This window comes from Oreochromis aureus, linkage group 14 (assembly GCF_013358895.1).
Source record: "Oreochromis aureus strain Israel breed Guangdong linkage group 14, ZZ_aureus, whole genome shotgun sequence".
Lineage (NCBI taxonomy): Eukaryota > Metazoa > Chordata > Actinopteri > Cichliformes > Cichlidae > Oreochromis > Oreochromis aureus.
Window position 1 is genome coordinate 24,394,340 of NC_052955.1, and position 16,052 is coordinate 24,410,391.

A 16,052-nucleotide genomic window follows, 5' to 3' on the forward strand; every position below is an offset into this window, starting at 1 on the left:
TACACGAACTGCGATCAAGTAAAATTACAAAATCAATTTGATACAAATTTTTACCCAAATGCAAGTGATTGATTCAAAACTTTACAATCACTGCCTAAATGTCCTCACAGCCGTTACATAATAGAAGTTCTAAATCAAAAGTGAGGTACCCACCATACCTGCTGCTGTCAGGTTCACTTAGTTTGACTTCTGTTTCCAATCAGTACAGATGTCAGGATAAATCCCCTTTTGACAACAACGTGCTGTACTTGCCGTTTCTCACAGTGAATGGTGAGATTTGCTTCATTTGTTTCATTAATCCTGACAAGGAGACGGTAACCTGTGCAGCCTCAGGGCCATATCCTCACAGCACAGCAATCGCTGGAGACTTCTACATCACCATGTGGTCTCCACAGTGAATGAAATGAAAGAAATTATATTTGACCCTAAAGGTATATGCATACATGACCCAGTGGTGTTTAAGGCTGCACAACAGAGCAGCTTAGCTCATATAGGTATTTGGGCATCTATATAGATACATGTTTTAAATGGGAAGTTCATGTTGATTTTTATGTTAAAAATTAACAAACAGACTTCATTTTCAATGCAGCACTGAAAGGTTTGCTATATGGGATGGCAGTCCGGCTTGACTCACTTGCAGTAAAAACAAAATCTAACATCTTTCGTAAATCATAGGAAAGAGTATCAGTCTCTCCAGTCAAAATATGAAATAAATGTGATTCATCACATTTATAATATTGTCAATGATCCATCCCATATATTTTCCCAGAGTATGAGCTACTATCCTCAGGGAAATAGAGGAAGGTATACACCAGGGGTCTCAAACTTAAATGAGCACACTTTCTGGCCGGGCACGTGGCAGCACTTCTGCTATCATTTTGTTCGTATTTGACAAAATAAAAATGCAGACATAAGTGTGCATATTAGTTTTTGACTGCTAGTGAAAACTGTTTTTTAAAGAACTTATTTTAACATTGCACTCAACAACAAATCCTCCCTAACAGAAAAAGTAACTTCAAGGGCCAAATCGCATTATATTTCCTCACGTCAATATACAGGCTGCAAGTAGGGGTGACGTGGGCTACAAGTTGCCCCCAGACCGCGAGTTCGAGACCCCTGGTTTAGAGGAAGCAGCTCCAAAACTAACTCCTATAAACTCATTCCTCCCTACATCTATTGCACTTTCAAATAAGGATTTAGTGCCACATCAATGTGTACTTTAATGTATCATAGAAAACAAATGGTTATTACCTAATTAATTAACATATTATTGATTTTTCTGACTGAACAGCTTTTCTAATTCTTCATTAAAGACGTAAAAAACTTGTCCTGTAGTTTTTTAGTTAAATCTGGAACTATAAACTGTAACTCAGTAAAACATCTCTGCCTAAGTATGCCATTATTTGTTAGTGAAGGCTGATATTAGATCATATTATAAATGGTTAACTTGGGAACAGCAGAATTTTTCTCTAAATCTCATGATGCATTCTTTTTCAGTAATGTTAAAGAGCCAAACAAAACACAAGAAAATGAGGTCACTACTTTCCATCAATAAACTAAATTTTTAGGGAATAATTATTCAGACAATGAAATGGTCATAATCTGGGGGAAGATCCGTCTTTGTCTGAGTGATATCGCAGGTCCATCAGAAAACTCTGATCTGTTTCTGTCTTCTACATTTGTCCCTGTCAGGTTGCAGCTGAATTATTATAAAATTATACACTTTAAATTAAAATTGTATTTTATTCAGTGATGATGACAGAATGGACCAGGATGAAATTACTTTTTCCATCCTTCCTGATTCATGTATATCACGGCCTAATCAGCCGCTCTGAAACAGGAAACGATGCTTTATTCATTAATGTAAAACTCACAAACATGACATAAGGATTCAGTGGGAAAGCATAAATGATACCAAAAAGAGTGCAATGTTTATGTCTGATTTTATAACTATTAATACATTTTCATTTTCATTTCATGCTTGTAACAAAAATAAACAAAAAAACTACAGTAGTCAGGAAAGTTTGACTGAATCACCTAAAAATCATCACAGTGATTGCTGCTCTGCAAGAAAGGCACAGAATATTAGTTAAGAACTTCAAAAACAAAGAAAAATTATACAGACACAGCAATGACAACATGATTCTTCACAAAAAAACAAAACAAACAAACAAACAAACAAAAAATCAGCTGAACTGGAATCAGTGAAAAATTTATTTCAGAAGAAAAATACCTGTCAAACTAACAAAAAAACATCCCCAAAATTTACATTGTTTGTGCAATTTTATTTTGAGTGACTCATCTTCCAGCAAAGGTAAACATGGAAGCCTGGTCGAATATTAACACCAGAGCTCTAGGAAAGAAAAACAAAACTATAAAGCTCTTTTTATTTTTTTAGAAACCCAATCACTCCAACATGTCTGCCACACCACAATCAGATACCATCAGTTATTACACCACTACAGCGAGTGATCACGAAACCAAACAAGCTGCTAGATAAGGTTTCGCAAACATCCTCCTCAGATACACAGAACGGTGTGTTGCTGTGAGGTGAATCCTTATGAATGCCACAGTAATTAACATCTATAGACTAAAACAACAGCATGAAAAATGAAAGCAGATGCAACATTAATTATCCAACAGCTTACCAGCCAGGTGCTTATTTACCAAAGGAGTTTACCCGTTTGGTTTCAGCAAAGACAAATGAACACACTGCGTTCTGTTGGCATGTTATTTAAAACTGAATGTCAGTAATAACCAAAGATAGCTGATGGTTATAGGCAGGAGAACGGGAAAGCTGTTGGTTGGGGCATAAAGTAATGGGAGAACTGTGAAATGTTCACATCCTATGTGATGCTAGACAGAGGCCAGCATTAATATCCAACCATCGGAAACTGCTTTAAAGATCTGTGTCAGTACATAAAACTGAAATTAGCCAAATTACCACAATGTAAAACTTCACCAGCAGCTGTAGGTCTCACAGTTCGGCTTTTTTCTTAATCCAAACAGTGAGACATATACTGTAGTACTCCTATTTTGTTTTCATTTCAAGTTTCACAGGCCTGCATATCACATTCCAGCTCCACTGTTAAGTAACGCAATTGTCAAATTGAAGAACAATCTTGTTTGAGCACCTGGGAAATGGCATCTAATAACAAGGCTGTCAAATATACGGCTCTTTAGATCATTTGGAAATGAAGAGAGTGATCACTGATTATTACTTGATGTTTCCTTAGTTTGACACTGAAAGCAAAATTTAGTTTCAAACCATTCTGTTGCTGATACATTGTAGGTTTCACAATACAGTACAAAGGATCAATTCTGTTTAATTAGTTCTATATTTGTCTGATCAATGAAATACAACTATTTTTAAAGTAAAAGGTCATATTCAAAGTAATAAAGAAATGCTATGGAGATTTTTATTATTTCATTCATTACATTTCATGAAGACAAAGTGTTTTCACCAAATGGAATTACAAAATGAACAAACAAGCTGCTCTGAGCCTATTACAAACCCTGGAGAGGTCGCCAATCAACACAGTGTCCAGTTATCCCAACTGACCGTAGAGACAAATGTCTTGTCACAGTTTCAGGGTTAGTAGCTTTTCCAAACGCCTCCTTTCCATGAAGAGTGATTGATGATAAAAGGAGGAGCTGGTAAAATTCGACTGGCGCTGTAGACGGGACAGGCTTTAAACTCACAGGGCCAGTCTCTCCAAGCGTATCGAACAGCAGCAACTTTAGACGACTGACACACAGCAGCTGACACCTGGATGGTGGTCAGATCCCACTCCACTATAGGAGTTTGAAGCCAAAGGGACTTAGGCCCACATGGAGCCCAAATATCCGAGCAACAGACCTTGATTAAAAAGACAAGAGAACAATGAGTGAGTTTGACTTAGAAGTCATCACACCAAGTATTGACTACAGCTAAATATTCTTTAATTGCATAATTATAGGAGGATAACTTAGACAGCACACAACTACAAGAAGAAGGATGTGCAGACTATTCTACAATGTTTCTCATTGATATGCACGCACAACCTGCACACCAGTAGGGACAGTGCTGGAATGCAGGGCACCATGAGGTCCAACGAGTCTACATGTGCTTTGTGGATTTGGAGAAAGCGTCCCTCAGAGGATCCTGTTTGAGAGGGTTCAGGAGTATGGGGTATCTGGCCCACTGCTTGAGCTATTCAGTTCGGTGGCTCTGGACTTCACCCAGTTAGTTGGTTTTGAATTTGTTGGCCTCAAAAGGTGGAATCTTCATAGGGTGGTAGCCTCTAAATGTGACTGGAACGGTGCACAGCTGAGTGTGAGTCAGAAAGAATGAGCACCTCCAAGTCTGAGACCACGGTTCTCAGCAAAAAAGGGATGGTGTTCTCACCTAGATCGGGTGCTTTGTTGTAATTGAGTTAGGATGAGTTGCTGCTCCAAGTCGAGCAGTCTAAGTATCCTGGGGTTTGGCTAACAATTGAAGGGAGAGGGGAGCTGGAAAATGACAAACCAATTGGTACACACATGAATGCAGAAGCTGTACCAATCTGTTGTGGTGAACCAAGAGCTACATTCCTACATTCACTTATGGTGACAAGCTCCAGGTAGTGACTAAAAGAATAAGATCACAGATACAAATGGCAAAAATAAGCTTTCTTTGAAGTGCAGCTCGGCTTAGTTTTAGAGATAGTTCAGTCATTCAGGAAGCACTCAAAGCAGTGCCACCACTCCTCCACATCAAATTGAGCCTGTTGAGGTGGTTGGGGCATCTGATTAGAACGCTGCCTGGGCGAGGTGTTATGGATATATTCCACCAGGTGGATATCCTGGGGTAGGCCCAGGAGACGTCTTACCTCAAAGACGTCTTTGGATGATGTAACAGAGACTGCCTGGTCATAGGTAATGTTGACATACTCCTGAGTGGAAGCAATTTCTTTGGGGAAAGGTCCGAGAAAGGGCACGTTCTCTTCCTCATAAGCCACAGCCCTAGCACCCAGTGTCAGTCTATAGGCTACATCCTGCTTGTCTCGGGGATGGATCCTGAAACAGAAAAAACACGTCATTCAACCATTTTTTTTTTTTTTTTTTTTTTTTAAGAGATGTGCCAGCTGGTAAGAAAACAGGAGGGGATATAAAGTCAAACTGCAAAAGCAGGTCACAACATGCGTGTACTTTTTATTGAAGAAAAGCCTCCAGAAATCAGTTTCCCTGTTGATCTTTTTGGTTCTGGTACATAAAGAAGTCTGTTGATGTTAAAGTTATGCCAGGCGCAGGCTGTGTTTTGGCACTATATCAGAACAAAAGCAGAAAGTCTTTATTCAGAAGAAACTTAAATGCAAGAGTAGAAGCTACTTCAGTAGAAGTAGAACATGAGCTGATTTCTCCCAATGAAAAACTCTTGCAGCAGTATTTTTATAAACAATCCGATTGTCATATAAATTAGAATCCAATATTTGTACCCATCTGTTTAGAGTTAGATAATCAACATCATTATCAAATACACAATTCTTTCCCTCATAAGTGATTATGATGACATTAGATAAATTCAGTAATCTGCACTGGATTGTTCTTTTAATAATCTCATGACATAAAAAAAAAAAAAAAAAAAAGAGGTGCATTTCTTAAATGGAGTTTTAAGCATCACTCATCTCTTTCCCACCAATGCAGTACTAATTCTGCCACTGTAAGTGAAAAATAGCCTGCATGTTAATTCCAGTACCTAATCTAGAATTGATACTACCAGGTTAGACACCTACCCTATGGACAAGAGGTAAAATTGGCATGTTCCTCAAATCAGGTAAGGGTCAAGTACCACTTACCAACTCCATCCTCTTTTCCATAAATTGCCACTTTTGGCTCCAAAAACTGCAACATTTACAACTAGCCTTGAGTTTGGTATTTTCACCATCCACAAACAATCAGTGACATCACAGGGGTTTGTTCCTTTTTTTTTTTTTTTTTTTTACCTCATCTATTTTCATCCCCAAATGTGACAGGGGTGCCTCAGCTTGTAGAGTGGGTAGTCCAATGGCTATTTAGAGTTTTGAGGTTTAATCCCCAGCTTCTCTTGTCCACATGTAGAAGAGTCCTTGGCCAAGACACAAAAACCCAATTGGCATGTGACGAGAGGAGAGCTCCTTGTGGCTCTTGAATGTTGGGTAGAATGCTAAAAGTATTAGCTAAAAAGAGTTGTACAGTCTGTCCATCTTAAGACAGTACAATGTGACCAACATACCTGTGAGAAAAATTTGCCTATTAAAGGCGGCCTCTGAAATGTTGATGGTTATGTATGAACATACAGTTTACATTGTTGGGTTAGGTTGCAAATAATACTCAACTGGATAGAGAACTGCATCACATGTCTGTTAAATAATGAAGAAGTGGAGAAAGCTCATTTCCGCTGCTTGTATCCACATTCTTGTTCTTTCGGTCACTAACCAAAGTTTGTGACCACAGGTGAGGGTGGGGATGTAGATCGACTGGTAAATCGAGTGCACTTTTACACTCAGCTCTCTCTTCAACACGACAAATCAGTAGAGTATCTGCATTACTGTAGCTGCAGCACCGTCTGTCGATCTCTCACTCCCCTTTCCCCTCACTCGTGAACAAGACCCTGAGATACTCAAACTCCTCCAGTTGGGGCAGGAACTGTTCCCTAACCCAGAGTGAGCACTCCACCCTTTTTCAGCTGAGGACCATGGCCCCAGACTTGGAGGCGCTGATTCTCATTCCCGCCGCTTCATACTTGGCTACAAACCGTTCCAGTGCGAGCTGGAGGTCACTACCTCATAAAGCCAGCAGAACCACATCATTCATAAAAAGCAGAGACGAGATTCTGAAACTGCCCAAGCAGAAGCCTTCCGCCCCTTGGCCTAGAAATTATATAAAAATTATGAACAGAATCGGTGACAAAAGGTAGCCCTGGCGGAGTCCAACACCCACCGGGGACCAGTGTGACTTATTGCCGGCTATGCAGACCAAGCTCTTCCAACTTTTGTATAAGGATTGATTTGATTATATGTCCAATTCTTATTAATATCTGACTCTCTTCCACAGTGTCTCTTTTTTCCTGTCCACCTCCCCTTGCCCCCAATGACTGTGGCAGAGAGCTGTCCCTTCCTAAGCCTGGTTCTGCTGGTGGTTTCTTCCATTTAAACGGGAGTTTTTGCTTTCCACTGTCACCAAGAGCTTTGCCATAGCGGATCATCTGATTGGTGGGGTTTTCTATATATTATTGTCTTTACCTTACAATACAAAGTGCTTTGAGGCAACTGCTTTTGTGATGTAAATAAGACTGAATTTAAATAAATTTGTGTGTTTGGAAACAAGGGTTTTTCCACAGAGTACCAATGTTTAGCTTGAGAATATGCAAATAAATGTCTAACTTTTATGTAAACTGCCTTTTCTGGATTTTTGGTTGATATTCTGTCTCTCTACACAAAAATGAAGCTACCAAAAAAATTGGAGACAGCTAATTTCTTTGTAAGTGAACAAACTAAATAATTCTGCATGAGATCCAGTAATTATTTCCCCCACTGTATACACTAGATATAACAAAAATTCTATGCTTTCACTTGTTCTTACATGCCATACGGCGAAGTTGCATCTGGTAAATCCAAAGCCACAGCCATGAAGGTTTTCTTCATCCTGAGGTTGGGAACAAAACCAAAGTCCGCTGTTTGGTGCCAGCGGATGTTTGGAAAGCCATCATCTTTGGAGCTCTTTCTGTAAGTGGACAGCTGCACATGCAGAGGAATCACTCATCACCATTGCAACAAAATAAACAACGTTATCAATCGGCCTATGTTACACTTATACTGAAAAGAGAAGCCCTCGTGTTGTTGGATGCTACAGTAATGGTGCACCTACACCAAAAATGTTTCAAGTTTACTCTTTGTTAGTGTTAAACCAATGCCTAACCTGGACGAACCCAAAGGGGAAGTCGGGAGCTGTTTGCCCCCCTGAGCCCTGATGAAATGCCATCCTCCAGTCATCAATCATAGCCGGGAAGGAACAGTTGTACTTGTCCTGGTTATACTCTGCATTGGCCTCACCTGAAAATGTGATAAACCCCAGAAGTTTATGTGTGTCACTGAATACTCCGAACCTACCTGTGATATAAGAAGTCTTACCTTGGTACCAGAGGGCTCCTTTGATGGTCATATTGAGCAATGGGTGGATCATTGAATTCCACAAAATAGAATTTTCTTTAGGTCTGAGATCACGACATGGAGAAAACATGCACAGTGCAGTTAGTACAGACCATGTTTGATGGGTATTAAACACAGAAACAACTGCAGTCTGAACTTCAGTCAGACTGCTGGCTAGCTGGAGAATGTGTCTTTATGTCCTTACCCGTCTACAACTGGAACTTCTTGACACTGTTTCAGGGCTCTTGAAGATGACCACACTTCGACCGGTGTGCCACCCCAACAGGACTCCACCAGTCCTATGGGGTACTTCAAGGTCTCATACATGTAACGTCCAAAGAGCCAGCACACAGCAGAAAACTCTTCCACCACACCTGGAAACACAGCTGTTCATTAATCAACCAGTATAACGCAAGCTAAGAGCGGTATATGCATTATGGTTGATATTTATTTGACCTGAGATAGTATTATACTGCCATATGTTGAAACCACAATAAAACCATAGCTTGAATTTAGGGACAGATGCAAAATATTATATGAATGTTCAATAATCCAAAACAAAATTTTTAAATATAAACACATTTTCTAATAGCTCTATAAATACTAAATACAAAAATAAAATCTTATCTTACTGGCGGTGGGCACAGACCAGGGAATCTCTACTTCTATCAGATCCATTAACTCAATCTCACTTGTCTTCAAGGCTACCATAAAAGGCCTCACATAAGGATACTTAGCGACAACAGACAGCTCCTCTGTTGCATTGAAAATCTGGTGAAGAGTGAGTAAACAAAATAGGTATGCTTTAACAAATGACTAAATACATTTTAAGAAGAAACTGCTTTTTGCCTTATATGTTTGATGGCTCTTTTGTAATTGGGCAAAGATGCAGAGGGTTTTGGCATGTCCCAGCTGACACCAGGATGTCAGCACAGACAGACAACCTTACCTGAGTCATGTTAAACCACATGTTGCTCTGCCCTCCACACATCCAAATGTCTCCAAACAGCACATCTGTAAGAGTAGCTGAATCGTTTTGAACTTTTACTGTCACATTATATGGACCACCAGCAGCAACGGGGTCAAGGGTCACTTGCCAAATGCCTTTAAGAAAAAAAACAAACAAAACTTTTAGCTATGTGTGTAACATTGTAGCATCTATGAAACATGATCAAGATAAATTCAGAGACTGAATCTGAGGCACAACATGTTGTTACTTTTACTAGGTCAGTGACCACAGTTACAGAACACAAGCCCCAAAACAAAAGTGAGGTACCCCCAGCTATATCTGCTGCTGTCAAGTTCACTTTGTTTGAATTCAGTACAGACATCAGGATCAATCCCGTCTTTGACAACAACGTGCTGTACTTACCGTTTGTAACAGTGACCGGTGAGGCTTGCTGTTTAAATAAACCTGACAAGGAGACGGTAACCTGTGCACCCTCGGGGCCATATCCCCACAGCACAGCTCTCTCTGGAGACTTCTGCAGCACCATGTGGTCTCCATAGTAGGAGGCAAAGCGCAACTTCCCATCTACACACACCAACAAGTTTTATTGTTTTATTACACTGAAAAAAACAAACAAGCAAGATTAATGCTGCCTATATCAGCCCAGGACACTTGCAAAAGATAGTGTTCGTCTCAGCAATTTCACTTCCTGGTTATTTAAAGATTCAAGAAATCATAAAACTTGTGCAGAGGAATAAAAAACACAACATAAAAATGCCCCCCAAAAGATGCAGAATGCATATACACATGCTAATTTTGTCCTGAGTAGGCAGATGCCTTTAACGACCTAAGAGACCTGCTGTGTTTTGGGTCCGGTTAGATTTACATGAAGTAGGTCAAGGCTTGCTGGTAACACGAAAACTGCCACAATATGCAGGGTGAAGAGAATGCACTTACCACAAGTGTGAACAGAAGCTAAAAGTGCAAAAACAACACAAAGTGTAGCAGCCATGATCCCAGCACGAGCCGCCTTAATAGAAACCTGTGTGGGGAAAAGTCACGCGCTTGTTGGCGTTCGCCGAGACAGTCCACGTAACACATACAAACATCACATGCGTTTCGGGAATCGGGATTTGTGAATCGATGTCGTGACGTCATCCAGCGGCTGACGCGCAAATCTCGTGATCCTTCAAAATAAAAGCCAGAAAAATCATCCGCGTTTTTAGAAATTCCTAAACAAGCTTTATTCCACGAAACATTTTGTCAAAACTTGATAAATAATTATGATGATAAATAATTTACATTATTTAATTTCTTGTCGAGGTTGTTTTTTTTTTTTTTTTTATCGGATACTCTCGGATAAAAGATAATACCAGATATATGACTCTGAAAGATTTTCCATCTAGTAGAACTCTTTCAAACACACTTGTGTCCCTTTGGTACGGAAGAGGATTAATGTCTCCTCTTATTTAAAATAAATAAAACACTACTAGGAGTAACTATGACAACTACAATGGGCATAATCTAAGCATTAGATTTAGTGCAATCTGCAGTAAATTAGTTGCTGCAAACTTTAGTATAAACATTTACATTATGCATTTAAATAATTTCCTCTTGACAGGGAAATTTTCGTCATGCTAGACCAAAAATACCCCTGTTCACAAAATCACTCACAAAACTTTGATATTTTAATATGAAAGCATAGTGTGGGGCTACTGCCACATTGTTACTGCAACAGTAGAAGCCGCTGTGAAATTCAATATCAAATTCAAATATCACACATTTGACCTGACAATGTCACCATTTTGCTTTGGTTTGAATCCCAGATGAGTTATCAATTCAGTAAACAGTAAAAGTAATACATTTTGCCTTGGAATAAATCAGTTACCAGAAACACCAAAACAGAAACTGACAACAACAATGAAACAAGCAAAGAATAATATCTGAACACCAAAATGTGTACGTATGTAAGGTAATGCAATTAATGTTATACATAATCTCTCTCTCTCTCTCTCTCTCTCTCTCTCTCTCTCTCAATATATATATATATATATATATATATATATATATATATATATATACATACAGGGAGTGCAGAATTATTAGGAAGTTGTATTTTGAGGAATAATTTTATTATTGAACAACAACCATGTTCTCAATGAACAAAAACAAATCAGCGACCAATATAGCCACCTTTCTTTGCAAGGACACTCAAAAGCCTGCCATCCATGGATTCTGTCAGTGTTTTGATCTGTTCACCATCAACATTATGTGCAGCAGCAACCACAGCCTCCCAGACACTGTTCAGAGAGGTGTACTGTTTTCCTCCTTGTAAATCTCACATTTGATGATGGACCACAGGTTCTCAATGGGGTTCAGATCAGGTGAACAAGGAGGCCATGTCATTAGTTTTCTTCTTTTACCCCCTTTCTTGCCAGCCACGCTGTGGAGTACTTGGACGCGCGTGTGATGGAGCATTGTCCTGCATGAAAATCATGTTTTTCTTGAAGGATGCAGACTTCTTCCTGTACCACTGCTTGAAGAAGGTGTCTTCCAGAAACTGGCAATAGGACTGGGAGTTGAGCTTGACTCCATCCTCAACCCGAAAAGGCCCCACAAGCTCATCTTTGATGATACCAGCCCAAACCAGTACTCCACCTCCACCTTGCTGGCGTCTGAGTCGGACTGGAGCTCTCTGCCCTTTACCAATCCAGCCACGGGCCCATCCATCTGGCCCATCAAGACTCACTCTCATTTCATCAGTCCATAAAACCTTAGAAAAATCAGTCTTGAGATATTTCTTGGCCCAGTCTTGACGTTTCAGCTTGTGTGTCTTGTTCAGTGGTGGTCGCTCTTTCAGCCTTTCTTACCTTGGCCATGTCTCTGAGTATTGCACACCTTGTGCTTTTGGGCACTCCAGTGATGTTGCAGCTCTGAAATATGGCCAAACTGGTGGCAAGTGGCATCTTGGCAGCTGCACGCTTGACTTTTCTCAGTTCATGGGCAGTTATTTTGCGCCTTGGTTTTTCCACACGCTTCTTGCGACCCTGTTGACTATTTTGAATGAAACGCTTGATTGTTCGATGATCATGCTTCAGAAGCTTTGCAATTTTAAGACTGCTGCATCCCTCTGCAAGATATCTCACTATTTTTGACTTTTCTGAGCTTGTCAAGTCCTTCTTTTGACCCATTTTGCCAAAGGAAAGGAAGTTGCCTAATAATTATGCACACCTGATATAGGGTGTTGATGTCATTAGACCACACCCCTTCTCATTACAGAGATGCACATCACCTAATATGCTTAATTGGTAGTAGGCTTTCGAGCCTATACAGCTTGGAGTAAGACAACATGCATGAAGAGGATGATGTGGACAAAATACTCATTTGCCTAATAATTCTGCACTCCCTGTATATATGGGATATATGGGAGAAGGACGCAACCCATAACGGCAATGCTCAGTGGCTAGTGGATCTGAGGGCAGACCACAGCGACCTCCCTGAACAGGGTCCAGTGACCGTCACAGTGGCAGATATCCAAGAAAGGGTCTCCAGTATGAAGAGTTGGACGGCACCAGGGCCCGACATGGTTCACGCCTACTGGCTGAAGAAGCTGACTGCACTCCACGAGCGTCTAGCAGCACAAATGAACCAGCTGCTAGTTAACGAGAGACACCCGGAATGGCTAACCAAAGGTCGGACGGTCCTGATCCCCAAGGACCCCAAGAAGGGACCGGTTCCATCCAACTACCGACCAATTACCTGCCTCAGTACTACATGGAAGCTCCTGTCAGGCATCATATCGGCTAAGATGAACAGGCACATGGGTCAATACATGAGCGGGGCACAGAAAGAGATTGGCAAGAATACCAGAGGCGCAAAACACCAGCTACTGGTAGACAGAACAGTCAGCCGAGACTGCAAGACCAGACTGACCAACCTGTGCACTGCCTGGATTGATTACAAGAAGGCCTATGACTCAATGCCCCACAGCTGGATACTGGAATGCCTAGAATTGTACAAGATCGACAGGACCCTGAGAGCCTTCATCAGGAACTCAATGGGGATGTGGCGTACAACACTAGAGGCCAACTCCAAGCCCATAGCACAAGTCACCATCAAGTGCGGGATCTACCAAGGAGATGCTCTGTGCCCACTGCTGTTCTGCATAGGCCTGAACCCCCTCAGTGAGATCATTAACAAGACTGGCTACGGATACCGACTACGGAATGGAGCAGTTTTCAGCCACCTCCTGTACATGGATGACATCAAGCTGTATGCCAAGAGTGAACGAGACATCGATTCACTGATACACACTACCAGGCTATACAGCAATGACATCGGGATGTCGTTCGGACTGGAGAAGTGTAGTCGGATGGTAACAAAGAGAGGGAAGGTAGTCAGAACTGAGGGGATTGAACTACCAGAAGGCAACATTGCAGACATAGAGGACAGTTACAAGTACCTGGGGATCCCGCAGGCGAATGGGAACCATGAAGAGGCCGCTAGAAAAGCTGCAACCACCAAATACCTGCAGAGGGTCAGGCAAGTCCTGAGGAGTCAGCTGAACGGTAAGAACAAGATCCGGGCCATCAACACCTACGCCCTGCCCATGATCAGGTACCCTGCTGGGGTAATAGGCTGGCCAAGGGAGGAGATAGAAGCCACTGACATAAAGACAAGAAAGCTCCTTACCATGCATGGAGGGTTTCACCCCAAGTCCAGCACCCTGAGGCTGTACACTAAGCGGAAGGAAGGGGGCCGGGGACTGGTGAGTGTCAGCACCACAGTCCAGGATGAGACAATGAACATCCAAGAATACATTGGGAAGATGGCCCCAACTGACCGAGTGCTCAGTGAATACCTCAGGCAGCAGAAACCCAAGAAAGAGGAGGGAGACGAGGAACCATCATGGAAGGACAGGCCCCTGCACGGTATGTACCACCGGCAGATAGAGGAGGTGGCTGATATCCAGAAATCCTACCAGTGGCTGGACAAAGCTGGACTGAAAGACAGCACAGAGGCACTAATCATGGCAGCACAAGAACAAGCTCTGAGTACAAGATCCATAGAGGCTGGGGTCTACCACACCAGGCAAGACCCCAGGTGCAGGCTGTGTAAAGATGCCCCAGAGACAATCCAGCACATAACAGCAGGGTGCAAGATGCTAGCAGGCAAGGCATACATGGAACGCCATAACCAAGTGGCCGGCATAGTGTACAGGAACATCTGTGCCGAGTATAACCTGGAAGTCCCGAGGTCAAAATGGGAGATGCCCCCAAGGGTGGTGGAGAATGACCGAGCTAAGATCCTGTGGGACTTCCAGATACAGACGGACAAAATGGTGGTGGCTAACCAACCGGACATAGTGGTGGTAGACAAACAGAAGAAGATGGCTGTAGTGATCGATGTAGCGGTTCCGAATGACAGCAACATCAGGAAGAAGGAACACGAGAAGCTGGAGAAATACCAAGGGCTCAGAGAAGAGCTCGAGAGGATGTGGAGGGTGAAGGTAACGGTGGTCCCCGTGGTAATCGGAGCACTAGGTGCGGTGACTCCCAAGCTAGGCGAGTGGCTCCAGCAGATCCCGGGAACAACATCGGAGATCTCTGTCCAGAAGAGCGCAGTCCTGGGAACAGCTAAGATACTGCGGGACCCTCAAGCTCCCAAGCCTCTGGTAGAGGACCCGAGCTTGAAGGATAAACCGCCCGCAGGGGCGTGCTGGTGTTTTCATATATATATATATATATATATATATATATATATATATATATATATATATATATATATATATATATGTGTGTATATGTGTGTGTGTGTGTGTGTGTGTGTGTGTGTGTGTGTGTGTGTGTGTGTGTGTGTGTGTGTGCTGTTGTGTTTAAGCCAGGCACCTCCCCACATAGTGGTGGGATGTGTATGGCTGTTTGTTTGTAATTACCTTTTGTTAGAATTAATTGCAAAATTAAAATGATGCTAATTTTGAGTTAGTGCCTTAAGCTGTAATTTAATGAAGCAATGGTTATTAAAGGATATTTCAGTAATTAACAATTCAGGCAAAAAGTGTGACCACAAATCCTGGTCTACCCTAAATCTGGCCTTTTATGTTCATTCTTCTTTAAAATTCTTGCCTTTGCAATGAAGTGATCATTTTTGCAGGTTGTTCTGGTTTATATGACCTGCATAAATGTTTCTGGACATTGACTACAGGTTTCTGGAACAGAAAACTACAACTCAGGGTTGTTCACTAAATCTGCTTTTAGGAATAGGGCCTTGGTCTGCCTCCACCTGCTGTTTAAACATTTACATTTCAAATACAGCATGTTGAAAACTGTGGGTGTTTTAAAGACTGCAGTGTTTGGTTCAAGAGGTTTCTGTCCCAGGAGTGAAAGTAGTGGTTCTGGCTCAACACATGTCTTATTCAAAAATGTAAAAATAAAACACAAAGGAATTCATTGGGAAAGTACAAATTATTACAATACATATCCAAAAAGTGCAATATTTTTTTTCGTTTCATAACTTTTCATTAATGCTTTTAACAAAAGGAAATACAGTAGTCAGAGAAATTGGGCTGAATCACCTAAAATCACAGTGATTGCTGTTCTGCAAAGAAGCACAAAAAAATGACTTTAGACAAGACCAACACAAGGTGTGCTATATGCCATGAAAGTCATGTCATGTAGTATGCCACACCACAATCAGATATCATCAGTTTTTATGCCACAAGTTTCGCAAACATCCTCCTCAGATACACAGAACGGTGTGTTGCTGTGAGGTGAATCCTTATGAATGCCACAGTAATTAACATCTATAGACTAAAACAACAGCATGAAAAATGAAAGCAGATGCAACATTAATTATCCAACAGCTTACCAGCCAGGTGCTTATTTACCAAAGGAGTTTACCCGTTTGGTTTCAGCAAAGACAAATGAACACACTGCGTTCTGTTGGCATGTTATTTA

At 41.4% G+C, this 16,052-nt stretch overlaps 1 protein-coding gene across 1 annotated transcript; it reads right to left on the reverse strand.

Moving 5' to 3' along the window:
- Positions 1–1,779: 1,779 nt before the first annotated feature.
- Positions 1,780–10,221, reverse strand: siae (sialic acid acetylesterase). The gene is made up of 10 exons (XM_031758457.2): positions 10,054–10,221; positions 9,520–9,681; positions 9,097–9,251; positions 8,780–8,918; positions 8,353–8,521; positions 8,130–8,212; positions 7,918–8,051; positions 7,582–7,736; positions 4,851–5,037; positions 1,780–3,859 (listed from the first exon to the last, which is right to left on the reverse strand). The coding sequence occupies exons 1-10, from the start codon at positions 10,106–10,108 to the stop codon at positions 3,596–3,598; spliced, it is 1,503 nt and encodes a 500-aa protein (XP_031614317.1). The 5' UTR covers positions 10,109–10,221; the 3' UTR covers positions 1,780–3,595.
- Positions 10,222–16,052: the final 5,831 nt, after the last annotated feature.